This window comes from Amphiura filiformis, chromosome 15, assembly GCF_039555335.1.
Source record: "Amphiura filiformis chromosome 15, Afil_fr2py, whole genome shotgun sequence".
Lineage (NCBI taxonomy): Eukaryota > Metazoa > Echinodermata > Ophiuroidea > Amphilepidida > Amphiuridae > Amphiura > Amphiura filiformis.
This window is the reverse complement of record NC_092642.1, coordinates 56,204,513-56,224,861: the sequence shown is the minus strand read 5'-3', so window position 1 is coordinate 56,224,861 and position 20,349 is coordinate 56,204,513. Positions and strand designations below refer to the sequence as shown.

Below are 20,349 nucleotides of genomic sequence, written 5' to 3'. Positions count from 1 at the left end.
CTTCAATTAGGGACATTTGTCAATTTTGACTTCTGGATTCCTGTTAGACATCAATTAAAGACTAGTCTTTCAATAAAATATTAATTTTAAGTGAAAAACATTGAGTTTTTGAACAAATCTGTAAAAATCATCATTCAAAAAAAAAAAAAAAAAAAAAAAATGCGACCCTGATTTTTCAGGATTTAGGGTCGGACGGTTGAGGGCAACACAACAACTTTTTTTTTTGGCCTTACTTTGCACACGTTCCATTTGTTTCCGAGTTGAAAATAGACTGGCCAAACATGGGTCGATAGTCATGAAATAAACATAATTTGCAAGATCTGGATGTGTTCTGTTCATTGAGTTACCTTTCATCACTATCGACCCATGTTGAACTGAATTGCAAATCAGTACAGAACATTGAAATGGAAGCAATGCATTGTGGGTGGGAATTCGGGAAATTCATAACCCGTCTAGATATCCTTGGTGTTTGAATCAAATAATTTGGAATGCTCTATTGGTGAGGGGGCCTACCATAGGAGTTAAAAGCTTCAGTCAAGTATTATGACCATGGTATGCACTATGCACATAATTGGTTCTTGCCGCCAAGTAAGCCAAGGGAGATGAATTCATGTATTATGCCCTGAAATAAAACAAACAAAACTTATTAAATTGAACGTCTGATCATAAGACGGCCTGAAGATGCACCTTGGATAAGGTGCAATACTGTAGCCTCTCAAATAAATGTTAGTCCAGTTGATCAGTTTTATGTTCAATATAATATTTATTAAACCTGGATGAATGACAACCTTCACAAAAGTAAACAAAACAGTTGAAATCCTCATGTTATTAGGTATATAATGTACATTGATATGATGTATATTAATTCAATTTTGGGCAAGCAACGCCAAGTTTTCAAATATTAATATTTTCATCATAATTTAAATTACATAAAAAAATTCTTAAAATCATAAAGTTTAAGTTAAATTGTTTCTCAGATCATATATAGGTTTGTGTTGCTATGAAAAATAAAATGTAAAGGTAAAGTAATGCTGGAGTAATGCTCACATGCCAATGTGCCCAACTCTTTTTTCTGGGCGTTTAAGCCAGACTCCCCTGATTAACTTGTTGTGGGGGTTCGCCACTCCTCTCGCACAATCAGTTGTGTTCTACCACAATGAGTCTGTTTTACTTTCACATCACAATGTTATGCCAGTACCATGTGAATACCTGGATGGAGTGAGACAATACTAGAGGTTCAGGGCACAACACGAGAGCACCACCGCTGGGGTTTGAACCCGCCACCTTCCGATTTTGAATCTGAGCCTGTCCGCCATGCCCTCAAAAATAATGAATCCGATTTTGAGTCTGAGCCCATCCACCATGCCCTCAAAAATAATATGCCAAAAGCACTGGTTTTTAGTTTGAGAAAGTTCATGAATGTATTCCAATTTCAGCCTCTGCCAGAGGGGGATGGACGTGACAAAGACTATGTCCCGCATGGCATCCCAGGAAGGCAAGCCATTAAACCTGCAGCCACAGCTGGTTACAGTAGGCGGGCAAAGAGAAGAGCTCCAGACGTAAGTCAACATCGGTTCGGAGAAAATACTGCATGCGTCAGTTAGGAAAGTGAATCGCGAGCCGAACTGAAATTGTGCTACAAGGCCATTGACCTCTTCTTTGAAAACATAGCACATTACTGTCTTTGTAGCCTTGTAATTTCACACTCAAGGTTTCACATGTGTGGAATAAAAACAGCTTGCATTGGTCAATGCTTTGGTTCGGCTTGCTTCAAGAAGAAAACCGTTTGACTATAGTTTCTAGCAGAGAAGAACGGCATTTATTAACACTTTGAAAGCGTGCACAACGTAAACACAGAAGTGAAGTTCTGATTGGCTGATTCATTCGTCTGACAATCGGTAACAACAAATCGATAATCTGACAGGCCGATTATGCATCAAAACATTGATCTGCGCAGAGTGGCGCTCTTGAAGGGAACACAAAGCTCAGTGTTTGTGGCTCATTAACAGGGCGCTAAGCATCAATCAGAGCAAAAGACTGCCGTACTTCTCTGGAAGCTAGTGTAGTGTCTTGCACAGCAAAGTAAATAATTCCTATACGCTCAATCAAGCTTTTGTTGTAATATGATATTGCAGTTGAAATCCTGACACCGCTATGGAAGACATGACCTTCATCTTCCACACAGGGAGTGTGAGTTTCAAATGGGGTCAGTCAATTGGATAAATGTAATCCTATTTGAAATTCTTTACACTTCCTGTGTGGGAGATTAAGGTCATGTCTTCCGTAGGGGGTGTATGGATTTTAAGTAGAATAGCCTGCTTGCTTAATGCTATACTTGCCTGGTGTGTAATGATGACCTGATGTGGTGAAGACATTGAGAGACACACATGCAATTATCCGATTATATTGTTATGGGTTACGTGATGAAACATAATGAAGCCTGTTACTTGTAGTCCAAAGCCATTTGATTGACTTCAGCCTCGGAAATGAACATGCTGTATTGCAAATCACAATGTTGGACAAAGTAAGGTCGCTGGTCCTTTTCTGTCACGCATCATTTTACATTTAGCTGAAGTAATTCAGCTGCCAATAAGTTTATTCCCCAACCAATAAACTGAGCTGTACCATATTATGCATGAAACTACGACCATCCTCATTGGCTGCAAATCAATGGCCTGTTTGTCTCATCTACGAGTTTGGTAGTGACATGGTAGCTTGTCGCAGTGTCAAATCGCGCCTGCTAACCTCATCCTGCAGAGCATATGCTGTATGCACAGTTGTACATACAAAGGCTTACGGCGCAACCATGTAAAAGCACCGGCATCCCTACCAAACTCGAGGTGAAATGTAGTTAACCCCCTGAGCACTACTTGCCGATCTAACATTGCCTCTGATTGGTCAATTACATGATATCTTCACTTTAATCACCAATTACAATGGACCTTTGCAAGTAATTCACCCCATTTTTGTCTCGCCTGATAAGGCAGGAGACTATATAATCACTTTTCCGTGTGTGTGGGCGTGTGTGTGTGTGACAAATTTGATTAAAGTTTTGGTTTTCGCCTATTTTCTCGGAGACTAGGAGTCGCACGTTTCTCAAACTTGGTGGGTGGGTGCATCTTGACCCGAGTCAAAACCGGTTTGTATTGGTTAGTGGGTCAAGGTCACTGAGGACCTCTAGAGGTCATCTGAGGTCAAATTAGTAAAAACTGTCGTATGGGCATGAAACTTGGTGGGTACAGTCAACATTTCAAGCCAAATATTTTGAAGGTCATTTCAAGGTCACCAGGGGTCATCTGAGGTCAAATTAGTAAAAACTGTCGGATGGGCATGAAACTTGGTGGGTACAGTCAACATTTAAAGCCAAATTTTTGGAAGGTCATTTCGGGGTCACCAGGGGTCATCTGAGGTCAAATTAGTAAAAACTATCGGATGGGCATGAAACTTGGTGGGTACAGTCAACATTTAAAGCCAAATTTTTAGAAGGTCATTTCGGGGTCACCAGGGGTCATCTGAGGTCAAATAAGTAAAAACTGTCGGATGGGCATGAAACTTGGTGGGTACAGTCAACATTTAAAGCCAAATTTTTGGAAGGTCATTTCAGGGTCACCAGGGGTCATCTGAGGTCAAATTAGTAAAAACTGTCGGATGGGCATGGAACTTGGTGGGTACAGTCAACATTTAAAGCCAAATTTTTGGAAGGTCATTTCGGGTCACAAGGGGTCATCTGAGGTCAAATTAGTAAAAACTATCGGATGGGCATGAAACTTGGTGGGTACAGTCAACATTTAAAGCCAAATTTTTGGAAGGTCATTTCGGGGTCACCAGGGGTCATCTGAGGTCAAATTAGTAAAAACTATCGGATGTGCATGAAACTTGGTGGGTACAGTCAACATTTAAAGCCAAATTTTTGGAAGGTCATTCCGAGGTCACCAGGGGTCATCTGAGGTCAAATTAGTAAACACTGTCGTGTGGGTATGAAACTTATTGGATACAGTCAACATTTAGAGCCCAAATTTTGGAAGGTCATTTCAGGGTCACCAGTGGTCAAATTAGTAAAAACTGTTGCGTGGGCATGAAACTTGGTGGGCACAGTCACCATCAGCCAGATAATCGTGCCTAGCCTATAACCGCCAAATTCATTTACCTCTACCAAAAGTAATCACAAAAGCAGGCAGTTGCGAAAGCAGGCGAGACTCGTGGTTCGAGAACCGCCTTGTGTTTTGTGTGGTTAAATTATTCTAACAATGTTGCTGATTGGTCCAATTGATAATGAAAACTTCTTTTTGGCCAATCGGCTGGTAGTTCTCATGGAGTTAAGCCACTGTAGTTGCACCTAGATGTACCAAATAACCCTTGTCACACCTACATATCGTTGTTCCAGCAGGAGCCGCTTCGTCATGGACATAGCTAACAACCCGAACTGAAGAAACTGCAGCTGTATGGACCAGGCCCCAAGTTTGCAGGACTGGGACTGGTAGCCGATGGTAAAGGTAAACAACTCAATAATGGCCTCATCCCAATTGCATAGTTCAATAACCTCAAATAAACAATCATGGTGCAAAATTTGACCTCAAGTTGCAGAATATGAGTTTTAATACCCAAATTTTCAAAGGTCATTCAATGAATGTACAAATGTATTGGGGTTAAAGAACTGTGTCCTTGATAGATAATCATGTTGCAGATCCCAGTGAATCCTCTTGAAAGCAACAGTTTGAAGCGGTCACTTCAAACTTGTTGTAGTGGGACACTAGTGCATGTATTTTTCGATGCGACAAACATGATGTGTTGTGGCTTCGCCCCTGTGTTTCTCGTTAGGGATGTCTTCAAAACCAAAACTGTCAACTGCCGGTACCATGTTAGAACCGGTGGTTTAACCACTTTCTATTGTTCCAAACAATAGAAACCACTCCCTATCGTTGGTTTTTGCCAATGCGCTGAGAGTTGACCGACGGTCAGGTTTTTCAGTCAATCCTTACTGAAGTTTGCTTGGCTTATAATTGGCAAAAAAAATGAGACTCGTAACATTGTGTATTGATGTAGAATAGCATGCATGCAGGCAATTGGGCCCAGCACTTAGCGATTTGGGCATTGCATAATGCACAACTGGTGCACGCTTAGGTGAATTTACGTTAGCGCAAGTAAGGACTTATGACACACACAATAAAAAAGAATTTCGCCAATTATAAGCCAAACAAACTTATTACCCGTTGTATATTTTATCATCATTTATCTTTCTTTGGCTTAACATTGTTCTGCTGTATAAAGTGTTTGTGCTAATCAATTTGGATGAAAAAATGTTAATTTGATTTGTTAAGATTATCGTTGCTACAATGTATGTAAAAAAGAAATTGTGTGTTTCTGTCTGTAATTAACTCATTTGTCAATTATCTTATCCCCAAGATGCTTGCTTAATGCATTTCATTGACATTCCATTATTTGCTTTGCTTTTGTTGTACTCATACCACATTGCACTTTTAGTTGATAAACATGTCTGCCCATGCTTTTTTGTAATTTCTCGATAAAATTATTATAGAAGAATGGCCTGTCGAAACTGTTTCCGAAACTGTTTCCTACGAAACTGTTTCACCAACAGATTTCCCAGAAGGAGAGCTAAAGCCAGGGGAGTGTACTCCCCCTCTGCTGAGGAGAACACCGAGGACACCGAAGAAGGAGATACCGCCGCCGCCGCCACAGCCCAAGGGCAAACTAGGTGGCGCTTCTAACTATGTGAGTATCCTATTACATCACTCGGCAATGCAGCATGTTATGGGTCGAGTTACAGAAAAACAATCAACTTAACCATTTTGGGGTGGAGGCTGTTTGTTATGGGTAGAATAACAGTACAACAATCAACTATTTTGGGGGAGGGGAGCCCGTTATGGGTCTATTTTGGGGAGGGGAGCCAGTTATGGGTAGAGTTACAGAACCACGATCAAACTATTTTGGGGGGAGGGGTGGATCCCGACTAGAATCAGCTGACATGAGTATAAACTGGGACAGTCGGGGTCAGTGATCAGTTTGTTGTCTGGGAGATTTTTCATTCCAGTCTGCCCAATTTTTCCCCCTCAATCGATCAATCAATCAATCAACCAACCAATCAATCCCTGAAACTTGTATAGCGCATATAAACCAAGAAACTTGCACTAAGGTGCTGCAAGGACTCAAGCACACTATGCACCAAAAATATCCAAGTTCTGACTTGACTAGTAGATCATAATCGGAAGTAGGCATTCTTGGGCCCATAAGTGATTAGATGATGCGGTAAAATAGTCACAGCTGCTTGAACTGGGCTCCAACAGACTCGTGTCATGGAATTTAAAAACTTGGAAAAAACATGCAAAGTCATAGGATTTTTCATTCTGATAATGGAAATTCTGGTCAGGAGTCACACAAATGCTGTGGAATTGTATTTTAAAGCGAAATTGAGTATTCAATCTTAGTGAAAGTAACAGAAGAACAAAACAGTGTTTGGGAAGCAAAGTCAACTTGAGGCGGCCGGGATGGGTGGCGGACACCAATTTTAAGTATGTTTTCGTATGTATCACTGTGGCATTTTGGGATTAGATCAATGGAAAAATCAAGGTTTTGTATGAAATTGAGTCTTGTCGGAACCATATTGAAGATTTTGGCTTTCTTTTTCTCCGATTTAGCTGGACATGTACATGTGTCATGTCTGTGCCCGTGGTGACAATGAGGATACACTCTTGCTGTGCGACGGCTGTGACGACAGTTTCCACACCTTCTGTCTGCTGCCCCCGTTGCCAGAGGTACCAAAGGGAGACTGGAGATGCCCAAAATGTGTGGCCAAGGTAAATATTATTGCCAGTGACAGGATTGATGTATTTATTACGAGAGAAGATGTTCCGATTTGCATAGTTGATATTTATGGGAAATTATGTCTGTGATAATCTGTTACAATTATTCTATAAGTGATTCCAGAAATACTCGCATACTTTCAGTACAGATTCCATTGGCGCGTCGTAAGTCGACAAATATTGTGACTGATATAACGAAAACCTGCAATTAGGGCCAAGAAAAAAAATTGTTTGCTTACCTTCAAATGAATTTAACAATTGGGTCGGTCGGTCAGGATTTCTCTTCTTTTTTCTTTTTTCTTTTTTTTTTTAATTACGATCAAACTCTACTGTTTGTATCAATTAAGACTCAAAATATGAAAAATCAGACAATTTTACAAAACAACTAAAATGTGGAACACAAGCTCTAAAATACTTTTTTTTACATCTTCAGAATGCAAAAATTTGAAAAGAAGAAAAAAACTTTTTCAGAAATTTCCAAAAATAGGGTCAGTTGGGTTTCCTTTTTTCTTCAAACTTCGACAAAAACTAATTAAATGAAACTTGTATTCACAGTTGGGTTTATTCAGAGCTCTTATTTCATTATATCTTCCACCATCATAATCCTTACTTTGTAAAATTGCTGATGCAATATTTTTGAATAACAATATAAGTACCGAAATTTATTTATTTAACAATTTGAGCTGTACTTAACAAGTGAAACAAATGTTGAAAAGACTCAGGAAAAACATTCTCTGCTGGCATTTAGTATATATTTTGAGTTTTTTTATCATTATTTTTAATATTCTTACTATCAGAATGGATGTGTTTTTTCATTTTGCATTGTAGGCTGTTAGCAAACCACAAGATCCGTTTGGATTTGAGAGCTCCAGGAGGGAGTACAGCCTGCAGACATTTGGTGAAATGGCAGACCAGTTCAAGGCGGATTACTTCAACATGCCAGTTCATGTGAGTTGACATCGATTACCTGTTGAGGCAAAGAATCAATATATTTGCTAGATAATATATATCAATACTTCTAAGTTATTAACTGGAATTGGGAATTGTGTGCATATTGTTAGCTTCACTTTTATGGTAAGGGATAGCTTCAAAACCCAATCGAAGGTCAACTTGCCAGAGCCAGCCGTTGACCATGTTCTATTGTTCCAACAATAGAAACGAGGCCCAATTGCCAGTTCTGTTGGGGCATCAGCAATCAACTGGTGGGTAGATTTTGAAGGCATCCCTAGTTGGCTACACACACAATCTACTGATAATTGGCAACATCATTATATCCCATCAAATTGGCAAATATGTGTGCATACAATATTGATCTGGAATGATATTCAATTTCATATATTACTGAAAGTGTTGAGAGAAAATGCATAGAAAATCCCAACCCTAAAGAAGTTGAAGCCACTTAAAATGTTCACTTGCATGCCCAATAAGATCTACCTACACTTTTTGTCATAATTCCTTCGCACTGTTTTACCGATGTAGCATGTGTATTGTGTAAATACAGAAGTAGTGTCATGATCGGCTGATTTCATGTCAGGAAACATCGGCCCTTCGTTTGTTGAACACCCTACATAACATCATGTGACCGGGTTCTTTTTACGTAATAAACGGGGCGGGGGCACGTCAGCAAGTGCGAAGGAACCGTAACAATATTTTAGGACCCCCGTTCAGATATCTTATACAAACTAATCACATGAAATTTTTGTTGTTGTTGCTTTCAGATGGTGCAACCTGAACAGGTAGAGAAAGAGTTCTGGCGTTTGGTGACGGCCGTCAACGAGGACGTTTGTGTTTGTTATGGTGCTGATATACACTCTCTCGACCACGGTAGCGGGTTTCCGTGTCCTAGGAATAATAAGGAGATAGGCCCGGAGGATGAAGTAAGTGTGTTCAAAGTTTCGTCAAAGTTTCAAACCTCTTAACAGACTAACTATTATTGATGCTTATCTCAGATATGTTACAAGGTATATCAAAATTATGTATGCAAAAGGTTGAGATTTTTTTTTCGGGGTGGATCCAAGACATTTTTAAAGATCTGAGTATAATTTGAAAGGTCCTCTGACAAAACTTCATGTGCTGATACATTGTGCTGCTATAGAAAATGCTGCGATTTGGATTTTTAAGTTGTATACTGAATGAAAACAAAATCAGTTTTCAGTTCATTCTAGGATAGCCTCTGCCAACTGAACAATAGAAATCAGGCCCAGCTGCCGGTTGTGCCAGGGTGCCATAGTCAACCGCCCGGTTGGGTTTTTGAAGCCATCCCTAATAGCATTGATGTAACATTCATTGATGCATTTCACTTGTAAAATGGCCATTATTAGGGAGTTTAATTTCAGTAAACATCGGGTTGGGACTATATCCAGCTCACTGGGGTATATTATACAAATATTGACTGCTATGAAGGGCATGGTCAAAATTATAGGCCTGCAGTGATCTCAAAACCATGGTCATGGTTTGGAGATGACTGCGGGCCTATAATTTGAACAATGACTCGAATAAAAAGCAGTCAATATTTGTTTTATATACCAAATCTTAAGATTCTTGTCATCTGTTTGGTTAAAAGCATCAATTTTGGTAAGTGAAATTACTTAGTTTCAATGCGAATGGCACAGATTGCAATCTGTGATTTCCGCGTAATTATAGCACGCAAAAACATTAACGCTTGCGTAATGTCATTTTACGCTGGAACAAAGCACACGCATAATTACTTTTGCGGGCATAGTCAAAACTATGCCCGTGCTTTTAACCAATCAGATGGCGGGAATCTTTAGATGAGGTATATAATAAAAGTACCTAACATGTGCGTGACAAGCCACTAATTATATATTACAATATTCTTTGTCCTACATAGGAATATAGTGTGAGTGGCTGGAATCTCAATAATCTTCCCATCTTGGATGGTTCTGTATTAAGTCACATCAATGCCGACATTTCGGGCATGAAGGTGCCGTGGATGTACGTTGGTATGTGCTTCTCAACATTTTGCTGGCATGTGGAGGATCACTGGAGTTATTCTATCAACTATTTACATTGGTAAGTATGGGAAGTAGATGTTACACTACTTGACAGTGAAGTACGGTATTCTCTTGCCCGTGGTGAGCGTATACACTTCGTAGATACGGGAATTGGGGTTCTGATTGGTTGATTCAATCATAACAGCAGACCGGAAATCTGATTGACTGATTGCGCGTCGGTGCATTGCATCGCTCATGAAGAGAAAACAAAGGCGCTCATTAACAGAGCGTGCACGTTGATCAGAGCAGGAAAGTGCTGTTCCTCTCTGGAAGCTAGTGAAGTAATAACATACTGCTGTCAAATGTTACTAGAGGTCAAGTTGCAAGAAGTCTCAACTTCACCATATTTTTTTATGGGCAAGCCCAAGACATGGTACAGTGTCCCAGACGGACCAGCAGGGGGTTCTTCAGCATGCATTGATGTGAACATCATACTGCATTCTTTTATTCAGGGGTGAGCCCAAAACATACTATGGTGTCCCAGGAGGGTCAGCAGATGAATCTTAATAATACAGTGATATCATATATACTTTTTTTCTCTCTCTCTCGCGTAGGGGTGATTCCAAGACATGGTATGGTGTGCCAGGAGGATCAGCAGATGATTCTTAATAATGAAGTGATATTTAAATTAATACTGTTTTCCCTTTCGTTCAGGGGTGAGCCCAAGACATGGTATGGTGTGCCAGGAGGGTCAGCAGATGATTTTGAGCGTGTGATGCGGGACCAAGCCCCGGAGCTTTTTGAGGCACAGCCAGACTTGCTTCATCAGTTGGTCACCATCATGTCACCGACAGTACTAATGAAGAATGACATACCTGTAAGTATGCACTTGTTAAGGCGTGTGCAGGAAATCCCTCCCATCTTTGCATGGGATTGATCCCATCCCAATTCCATGCAAAAGATGGAGTGTGTATCAGTATCCGATGTTTCATTCCATCTTTTTACTATTAGAGTTATATGTTATATGTATACCATGTCTGTGAAGATGGAATAAGGATGGGAGCTGGCACATCAAGGTTGTGGTTTTACTCTCTTTAGTACTCTGCTATTGTGCCAAAATCTCATAAATCTCATGAAAGGCCAGAGTTGTTATGGGATTATCTTTTAAGATAATCCCATCACAACTTACAAGACCTTCAGGAATGTACTTTTCTGATTAGGCGCGAATAATGGTGCTGTTGGGTGTATTGACACATACTTGATACTTAATATTCTGTTCTGTATTTTTTTTTGTGACAGGTTGTGCGTACAAATCAGTGCGCAGGAGAATTCATTGTGACCTATCCAAGGTCATACCATGCCGGCTTCAATCAGGGATACAACTTTGCTGAGGCTGTCAACTTCTGCCCTGCAGATTGGGTAAGCTTAATTACAAATAATATTCTAGAGCCCTTTGCATATTCAACCTATATCGAGGCCCTTAAATGCTTATTAACAAAAGTGATTTCAAGAGAGACCTCATCCCTAAGATTTAGAAACACATCTGATAATATTTGCTACTGCTCTAACATCCAACTTTTAATTCTGGTCTGCATGGTTTTTAACATTAAGCCAACAAACCTGTGTTGTACTCACCGTCCAATTTTGCTCTAAGATACTTTCCGTCACCTTAATTGACAATTGACCTTTTCACCCTACTAGAGTATATACCAAGTCTCTCTGTATATTATTTCAGTTTTCCAACTACATTTGTACTGTCATATGACACATTCACTTGTCAAGTTCACCTAAGGTCAATAACTAGAAGGGAAAGGGCCCATTAGTCCAAAAGGGTTATTAGTCCAAAATGGGTCAGGTTAAGGTTTAGTGCATTTTGGGTTAGGATTATGGTTAGGGTTAAGGTTAGTGTTAGGGATATGGCTAGTTTATGGTTAGGGTTAGATTTAGGATTAGAGTCGGGGTAACTTAAGGTTATGTTAAGGGTTAGAATTACGGCTTAGGTTATAAGTTAGGGTAAAGGTTGTTCATCTCTCGTGTCCATGGATAACGACTGGTAATGTAGACTATACCATTATTAATCAACCCAAAACATGGACCCTCCGAGTCCGATAGAGATTTCCACTTCCCATGTGTTTATGGGGAGGTCTCTTTTACCGATCCTGGGTTAGGCGAGTTTTCTATATATATCACACATGTTCTCAGCTACTTACCCTGGTCAATCAATGCAGCGCTCAGCAAGCGAGGCAATATTTGAAGAGGCTTTCATCGATAATCTATTGATAACAACTAACGCCAGCAAAACGACAATAGAACTGGGTCATGTTATGTGTATACCATATTTGAATTGACGATTGTAACAATGGTTCAAATGTTTTTTCCCTCCCCCTTTTCAGCTTCCCATCGGTCGTCAGTCCATAGAGTACTACCGCAAACTCCGTCGTTTTAATGTGTTCGCCCACGAGGAGCTGGTATGCAAGATGGCGGCCGACCCGAACAGCTTGGATCTCAACATGGCCGCCGCCGTGCACAAAGAGATGCTGTTTATGGTGGAAGAAGAGAAGAGAATGAGAAAGACACTACTGGAAAGGGTATGCGGTTTGTTTTGTGTTTCTTTCTTTTGCTCCGAGTAGGATAAAAAACAATCAAAATATTTTGCTGGACAAATCATAGACATTATTAATTTGATCCAAGCAGTGCCAATATCTGTCCAGTATAGGAAGTTGGGGTGAAAGGACTCGAGTGTCATGATTCAATTCAATTCAATTCAAGAATGATTTATTTCACAACTTCAAAAATACATAGTATAAATTACAAATGCCATAATTTTCAAACCAATTACATATATACAAAGCAAAGTAGTGTATCTGATCACAAGCCCACTGATGACAGTCAAATGCGATCACGTCAGAACAAACAACCTATTAAAAGGCAAGAGACAGGACAAAAGTGGGCCTGAGACAAGATTAAGAGGGGCATCAATAAATAAACCTAAAAAAAAGTTGTGGGGCAACACGCGTGGAGCAAGCTCGTGGGTGCGGGTTGCCGGCAAACAGAACAAACGAAAATACAAATACAAACAGGACAAGACAAGACATTACAAAAAAATAAGATGTGAACAGGAGTCAAAGAATAATTACTGGTAAACCGGTTTAGAAAGCAAATTGCTCTTAAAATGATGTTTGAAGGAGCTTTTGGATGTGGCATTTTGGATGGAAATGGGTATGGAGTTCCAAATGTTAACTCCATGCACTTTAATCGAGTTAGCAGCAAGATTAGAACGAACACGATGCGGATAGAAATTATTCACACGCCATGTATTATGACTGAATTGTAGCACTATATTGAAAATAGTTGTCAAAAAGTGCAGGAAGCAAGCAGTTGTGAGCTTTGAACATAAAGATGGCGAAATCAAGTTATCTTTGGGGTATCAGATATTGGAGTCCTTCCCTGAATTTTTATTACTTTCTATGCCATAACTCTCCTTTCTACAATATTGATTTGTTCAACAGGGTACCACAGATGCAGAGAGAGAGGCCTTTGAGCTGGTCCCCGATGATGAGAGACAGTGTGATAAGTGTAAGACGACATGTTTCCTGTCGGCGATCACATGTCCATGTACACCTAACAAATTAGTGTGTATAAAACATGTGGACAGCTTGTGTGAATGCCCTGCAACAAGTCACTGTCTTAGGTAGGTTTAACAATAACAGCTTTAACGGCCTGAGCACTACCTGCCGATCTAACATTGCCTCTGATTGGTCAACTACATGATATTTTCACTTTAATCACCAATTTTTTTGTGTGGTGAAATTATTCTAACAATGTTGCTGATTGGGCCAATTGATAATGACAACTTCTTTTTGGCCAATCGGCAGGTAGTTCTCATGGGGTTAACGCTTACAACATGTTTTTATGGAAAGGATTTATGTAGGGCAGCTGTAAAGCAGTGGGCTCTTTCATCTAAAATCCACACTCCTCAGCAGCTCGATTTGAATTTCATACACCCTCTGAGAAAGATTCAACCTGAATTTTCCACAAGACAGGGGGGTATGTTTCAAATAGGGTTGGTTAATGTGCTAATTCCATTTGAAATTCATATGCCCCCTGTGGAAGATATTTCCAAAATCTTCCATATGGAGAGTGTGGACTTTAAATAGAAGAGTCCAGTGTCTTCTGCTGCAAATTTGCACTCTGTTTAAATCACTGTTTACACTACTAAACCAGTTTCCACCCTGATGTGGCAGTGATGTCAAGGCAGCTGCTTTTGCGGGCCTATTATTGTGGCATCTTTAAATGCGAGCGTGTGTATACCAGTGCTTTAAGCAAACGCTAGCAATTTGAAGCTGCATCAATGTAATGCGCACTGACATCACTGCCACATCAGTTTGAAAAATGGTATAGCTATCTTTTTTCAGATATGTAACACATAGGAGCACCCTGTAGAGAGCCAACAGGGTTCTCAAAAGTTATACAGAGGTCAACTTGCTTGAATTTATTTGTATATCATCTGATATGTACTTCTTTTGTGTTCCCCAGATATCGTTATACATTAGATGAGCTTCCAGCCATGTTGCATCGGCTCAAAATAAGAGCCGAATCCTTTGATAGCTGGGCTAACAATGTGAAGAATGCCCTGGAGGCTACGCAAGACTGTAAACTAGGTAAGGACTAAGGTGGCACAAAATGAGCTATTTTAGTTGAAATCCATACACCCCCTGTGGAAGACACAATCTTTATGCCCACACCGGTGGTGTAAACTTCAAATGGAGTCACCCATGCAGGTATAACCCCATTTGAAATGCACATTCCCTATGTGGGAGATTAAGATCAAGTCTTTCATAGGGGTGTATGGATTATAACTGGAATGGCCCAATTTGATAGATGCTCATTGGTTCAAGAGCAAAAACATGGAATAGATTTGTTTACCAGATTACATCCTTGCAAGAAAATGAATCATCCCAGTATGGCCGAGCGGTTGGGGCATTGGACTGTGAATCCAAGGGTCCCTGGTTTGAATCTGAGTGGGTCCACTTGAGCTCGGCTGTCCTTTGTGTCCTTGAGCAAGGTATTTTACTCTACTTGCTTAGTGCTTCGGAGAGTACTTTAACCCGTCGGTCCCGTGTACATGTATTTTCTCACATTAATGCAGTATGCACTTTATAGAACGTCACAGGCTATTCAAAAAGAGCAGGGGATCATCCTGGTACTGTTGATTGTACAAAATACACTCTTCTACTCTAGGTTCTAGAGTAAAAAATAAGTACAGCTTGTCTGTACGCAGTGCGATAATATTCATACATATGAGGGAGGCACTAATATGGAAGAAGAAGAAGAAACCATTGGGGCTGGTTACATCACTGCGATCACTTCAGTAAATCAAATTAGCCTCCTATTCCTGTATATATTGTTCCAAGACTAAATTATTTGTGTTATTGATGTAGTGATGACTGAATAACTTACCGTATGTATTGTGTAGGACTCATGAAAATATTCTCGCATGACTTTGGTGGTGCGCCATATCACAACTGCCTATTGGCTCCCGTGTTTTGCCATAGTTTTTACAACTTTTCCCACAAAAAATGTGGGCAAATTTCATACATTTTGACTAAATTGACCTAGAATGAGGGTATATACCATATATCAAATGGCCGAAGTGAGACCTATGATTATAATAATAAATTTTGGATTTTTAAAGCGCCTTTCTCCAGATCTTAGAGGACTCAAAGCGCTGTAATTTCGCTGCAATGGTGAATCATCACAATCAGATCGCATCAACTAGGTTGCTGCCGAACGGCGCACACCTATCCGCATTTAGATTGTAACATCCACCAATTATCTGTGCAGCTCCCCAAATTCCATTGGGTGAAGGAAGTTTTGATAACCAAACAACTAATCACCGATTTTTGCGATACAGGAGGAAACCGGAGATCCCGGAGAAAACCTGCGAGAGCGAGCATGGAATCGGGATAAACCAAGTGCACATGAGTCCTTGGGCGCTACCGGGCTTGAACCCGGGACCTCAGTGGTGCAAAGCGAGGGAATTACCGCTGCGCTAACTCGCCCTCCCATGATTGTGGCATTCCTGTATGGTCTGTGCTCGAAATATTCGTACAATAATTTGAGGTATGCACGTATAGGAAGATGAAGAAGCGTAACTGCCACACCGATATAACTTCTACATGCTTTATTTCATTCAGCTGGTGTGAAAGTCTGCCAAAATGCATGATATTCATTGTTGCGACAGAATTGATCAAATTTGAAATTGTGTGCACTTTACATCGCAGCATGTATATTTCATCATAATACCCAATTTTGATACTCATTCATTTTGTGGATTTTTCCCCCTTGTGTATTTTTAGACATGGCACAATTGAAGGAGATGATCGTCGAAGCAGACGAGAAGCGTTTCCCTGACAACGAATTGCTACAGCAGCTGGTCGCCTCGGTAACAGAGGCCGAGAGATGTGCGACAGTGGCAGCCCAACTTGTTAGCAAAAAACACTCAACAAGGTGATAATCAGTGATGAATGTGTTGCGAGGTTTTATTTTAGAAATGAGAATCAAGCAACATGACTAATGGGCTATTCCATTTAAATTCACACTACCCCTGTGGAAGATTTTGGAATTACCTTACACAGGGGGAGTATGTTTTTCAAATGTAATTGGTCAGGGTTAATCATTTTAAAACCCATACTCCCTCTGTATTATGGCTTTACCTTTATCTTCCACAACTGGAGTGAGTATTTAAAATGGAAGTTTCCCAACTGTCTATTCTATTCATTACGCATACTCCCTCTGGAAGATTTTAGCTAAATCTTCCACAGGGGGAATGTGGATTTTAAATGGAATAGCCCAATTATCCCTTGAGGACAAATCAGAACCTTATTTTAAAAACAAAGTGTGTGATATCTGCTTCTTATGGTGTGTTGTTGAATCAATGTTACCACCATTATAAATTGCAAGTATATTTTTTACTACTCTTATTTGGAATTATTTTCGACTCCCATTTGTTAAAGGAGGATTTTGAGATATTTTTAGAATTTTTATGGCTTATTTTGATTTATATGTTTGTAAATCATTTGCGTTTAACATCTGTATTAAAAGAGCGACAATTTTTGGGCTTTAACTAGAGAAATTGGCTTTATTGTGTAGCGTATATAAAGTGGCAATGAGACTTGGATCTTAAGGCTCCTGAATTCTTTATAACGTTTTTCTTCCTTCTTGTAAGAGCCTTTGTAATGGTTATAGCAGTTGCAGCTGACTACACCTTTTTGCAAAGACCGTTCGCACTGCCTGATTTGGCGTAGTTTATGACGTAAACTTGAAGTCGGGTTCTGATTGGTTAATTGAATTACATTATCATTACATCAGCACCTCATTCGCTGATCAATCTGCGTAGCATCGTGTGACGCAAGCGTGACCTTACACGATCGGTCAGCCAGTACAAAAGGTCCTTTGCAAAATAGTGTAGTTAACTTATGCAATGTTTTATTTTTACAGACAAAGAACTACAGGTGACTCAAAGTATGTCACAAGGCTGACATTGGAAGAGGTGCAAGGGTTCATGGAACAGGTGCAGAGTCTGGCGTGTGTCATCAGGGAGGCCGACTTGATCCAGGTAAGTGGCACCTACTACAACGGCTCTTTTCAGAGCCACCATTGGGGTAAGGGGTAGCCCACATGATACTCAGTAGACAAGTTGCAGTCCTGAAGAAGTCGGAGCTAATCCTGAAGAAAGGTTGACAGTTGTATACTTATCTGACGGAGAACCAATCTTCAGTTTGTATCACGAATACTTGTCGTAAAAGCCGATTGTGCACATTTGGCTGCAATTACACCATTTTGTGTGGGATTCCAAAATCTTTCACACTTTGTCCAAATTTGTTGGATGCAAATGGTTGGATCTGGAATAATTTACTTAACCCCATGAGAACTACCTGCCTATTGGTCAAAAAGAAGTTTTCATTATCAATTGGACCAATCTGCAACATTGTTGGAATGATATCACCACACAAAAACATGGGGTGAATTGTTTGCAAAGCTCCAATCTGATTGGTGATTAACCTGAAGATATCACGTAATTGACCAATCAGAGGCAATGTTAGATTGGCAGGTAGTGCTCAGGGGGTTAAACTATTGAAATTGGGTGGAATTCTAAAAGTCTGCCACAAGGGGTGGTTATTATATGGAATATCCTTCAATACATACTTCCTATGTTACAAATCAATTTGTTCTTATCATTTTTTTATCGTAGGAATTCCTCAATAAGATAGAGAATTTCCAAGAGGAAGCTAAGGATGCCCTACACGATGCCATACCAAACTCGGAGAAACTCAAAAAACTACTCGAAGATGGATTGGCACTGGATATTGATCTGCCGGAAATACCAAAACTCAAACAGGTAGAGAATTTGTGCACACCTTTTTCTCTCTAAAGTAAAGTCGTGAACCATGAAATTTAATTTTAATTTTGTCACGTGTATATGTGCATATCTATCCTGATGAAAATTGCAATCACTGGATTTTGCGACGTCTGAACACATAATAATAATAACGCATTTATAATGTGCTTTATGCCAGGACCAACATCAAGGCGCTTTACATAGAGATACTAAACTACAAATAAAATATCTTCAAATACTTAAAAATACTATCTTAACGCTACAACAATGGTAAACAGCAATGTTGGCAAGTATATGTGTATATCTATCCTGATGAAAGTTACAAGTACTTGATTTTGCATCGTCTGAACACATAATAATAATAACGCATTTATAATGCGCTTTGTGCCAGGGCCGACATCAAGGCGCTTTACATAGAGATACTAAACTACAAATAAAATATCTTAAAATACTTAAAAAACTAACTTAACGCTACAACAATGGAAACAACAATATTGGCAAGCATATATATACGCAAGTAAAATACACAAAAGATGGATCATATTTGCAAGCATTTATAAGACAAATCATATTGGCAAGCATAAATACAAAAGTAAAATACACAAAATATCATATCAGTCATATCAGAGAACAACACACATCTGCTGTTTTATTTTACTTGTGTTAACATATATGATACTGAGATTGGTAAGAGTAGACAAGTTAACATTGTTTTTTGTTTTGTTTTTTTAATTATTTATTCTCACAGGAGCTTCAGCAAGCTCACTGGCTCGACGACGTACGAGCCACTTTATCAGTACCCAACAGCGTGACCCTTGACACACTGAGGAAGCTGATAGACTCCGGCGTAAGCCTGGTCCCTCACCCAGCGGTAGAGAAAGCAATGGCAGAGCTGCAGGAATTACTGACTGTCAGTGAAAGATGGGAGGAGAAGGCTAAGATTTGTTTACAGGCAAAGTAAGTTGATGCACTGTATTTTTGGAAATGGTGCAAGTGTAAAATTATAAAAACTGCATTATAGAAGACATGCCCTTAATCTCCCACTCAGGGGGTGTAGATTTCAAATGGAGCACCCATTCAGGTAACCTAGAGTCCGAAGTTTATCGTTTTCTAAAATCCATTTTCCGTGTTGTAATCCGTGTTCTAAAATTTGTAAATCTGTGTTTCATGAATAAAGCTTAAAATGTATAAACAATGATATAATATCAAAATAAGGTGTTCAATATTGCGAATATTCGCAATCAATATGCTCTGTTTGGAATATTCTCACTACGATGTTTGGAGGAATATAGGGTTCATGCCTTGGTAAAATACCTTTATTTTGGTATTATTAAACAGTATTTTTATCATAAAATTGACATACACAACTCATGATTGTTTTTAACATTTATTTCGCTTATCTTTCAACAATTTTGTCACATCATACAAAAATATCATTTTCCGTGTTGTACCTCCGATTCCGTGATTTTCTTCCGTTTTCCGTAAAATGGAAAACTTCGGACTCTACCGTAATCTCAGGTAACCCCATTTGAAATCTACACCCCTGTGTGGGAGATTAAGGTCATGTCTTCCATAGGGGTGTATGGATTTCATCTGAATAGCCATTTTGTCACCAACCTTTTATTATTATTATTTATAATTGTTACCAATAATTATTGTTATTGCCATCCGTAGACCTCAGCACGTGATGGCAACGCTGGAAGCCATCATCAGTGAATCCCGCAACATCCCAGCTTTCCTACCTAATATAGAATCACTTAAAGATGCACTCCAGAGAGCCAAGGAATGGTCCAAGAAAGTGGAAGAGATTCAGGTAAGTGGCCAGGAAATCACCGCATACCGATTTTGCTTTCTGCAGGGTTGCATGGCCTGTGCTGTTGAATCAACCAAAGCATAGAAATATCACCTAGATTTATGAGTGCCCATCCCTAACCATGGCACCAGGTGAAGCCACGTATCCAAGGTGATTTTGGTCGGAGTTACTAGGCGCGGAGAAATAATGCATGTGTGCCTGGAAAGAAAAACATGCTCGTTTGTGTGATTATGTGCCGCTATGATGGCATCAAATGCAACATGGTCCGTAGACGTGAACACCTTGTTTGCACCTGGGTTTGTGTCCTTGCCAAATTGTTGCTATGCAGTGTTGGCGAACCAAAGTTATTAGTCTAGGTGCTCG

The 20,349-nt window shown here is 39.7% G+C and overlaps 1 protein-coding gene across 1 annotated transcript in view; it reads left to right on the top strand.

Moving 5' to 3' along the window:
• The window catches only part of LOC140171058 (lysine-specific demethylase 5A-like), a 43,158-nt gene that overhangs the window by 13,375 nt on the left and 9,434 nt on the right, over positions 1–20,349 (top strand). Inside the window, 17 exon segments of the mRNA XM_072194234.1 lie at positions 1,437–1,559; positions 4,388–4,493; positions 5,537–5,730; positions 6,654–6,812; positions 7,647–7,766; positions 8,537–8,695; positions 9,670–9,851; positions 10,487–10,649; positions 11,072–11,191; positions 12,166–12,360; positions 13,282–13,463; positions 14,309–14,433; positions 16,132–16,282; positions 17,273–17,390; positions 18,027–18,173; positions 18,922–19,130; positions 19,848–19,986. Coding sequence (XP_072050335.1) covers positions 1,437–1,559; positions 4,388–4,493; positions 5,537–5,730; positions 6,654–6,812; positions 7,647–7,766; positions 8,537–8,695; positions 9,670–9,851; positions 10,487–10,649; positions 11,072–11,191; positions 12,166–12,360; positions 13,282–13,463; positions 14,309–14,433; positions 16,132–16,282; positions 17,273–17,390; positions 18,027–18,173; positions 18,922–19,130; positions 19,848–19,986 — 2,592 coding nt within the window.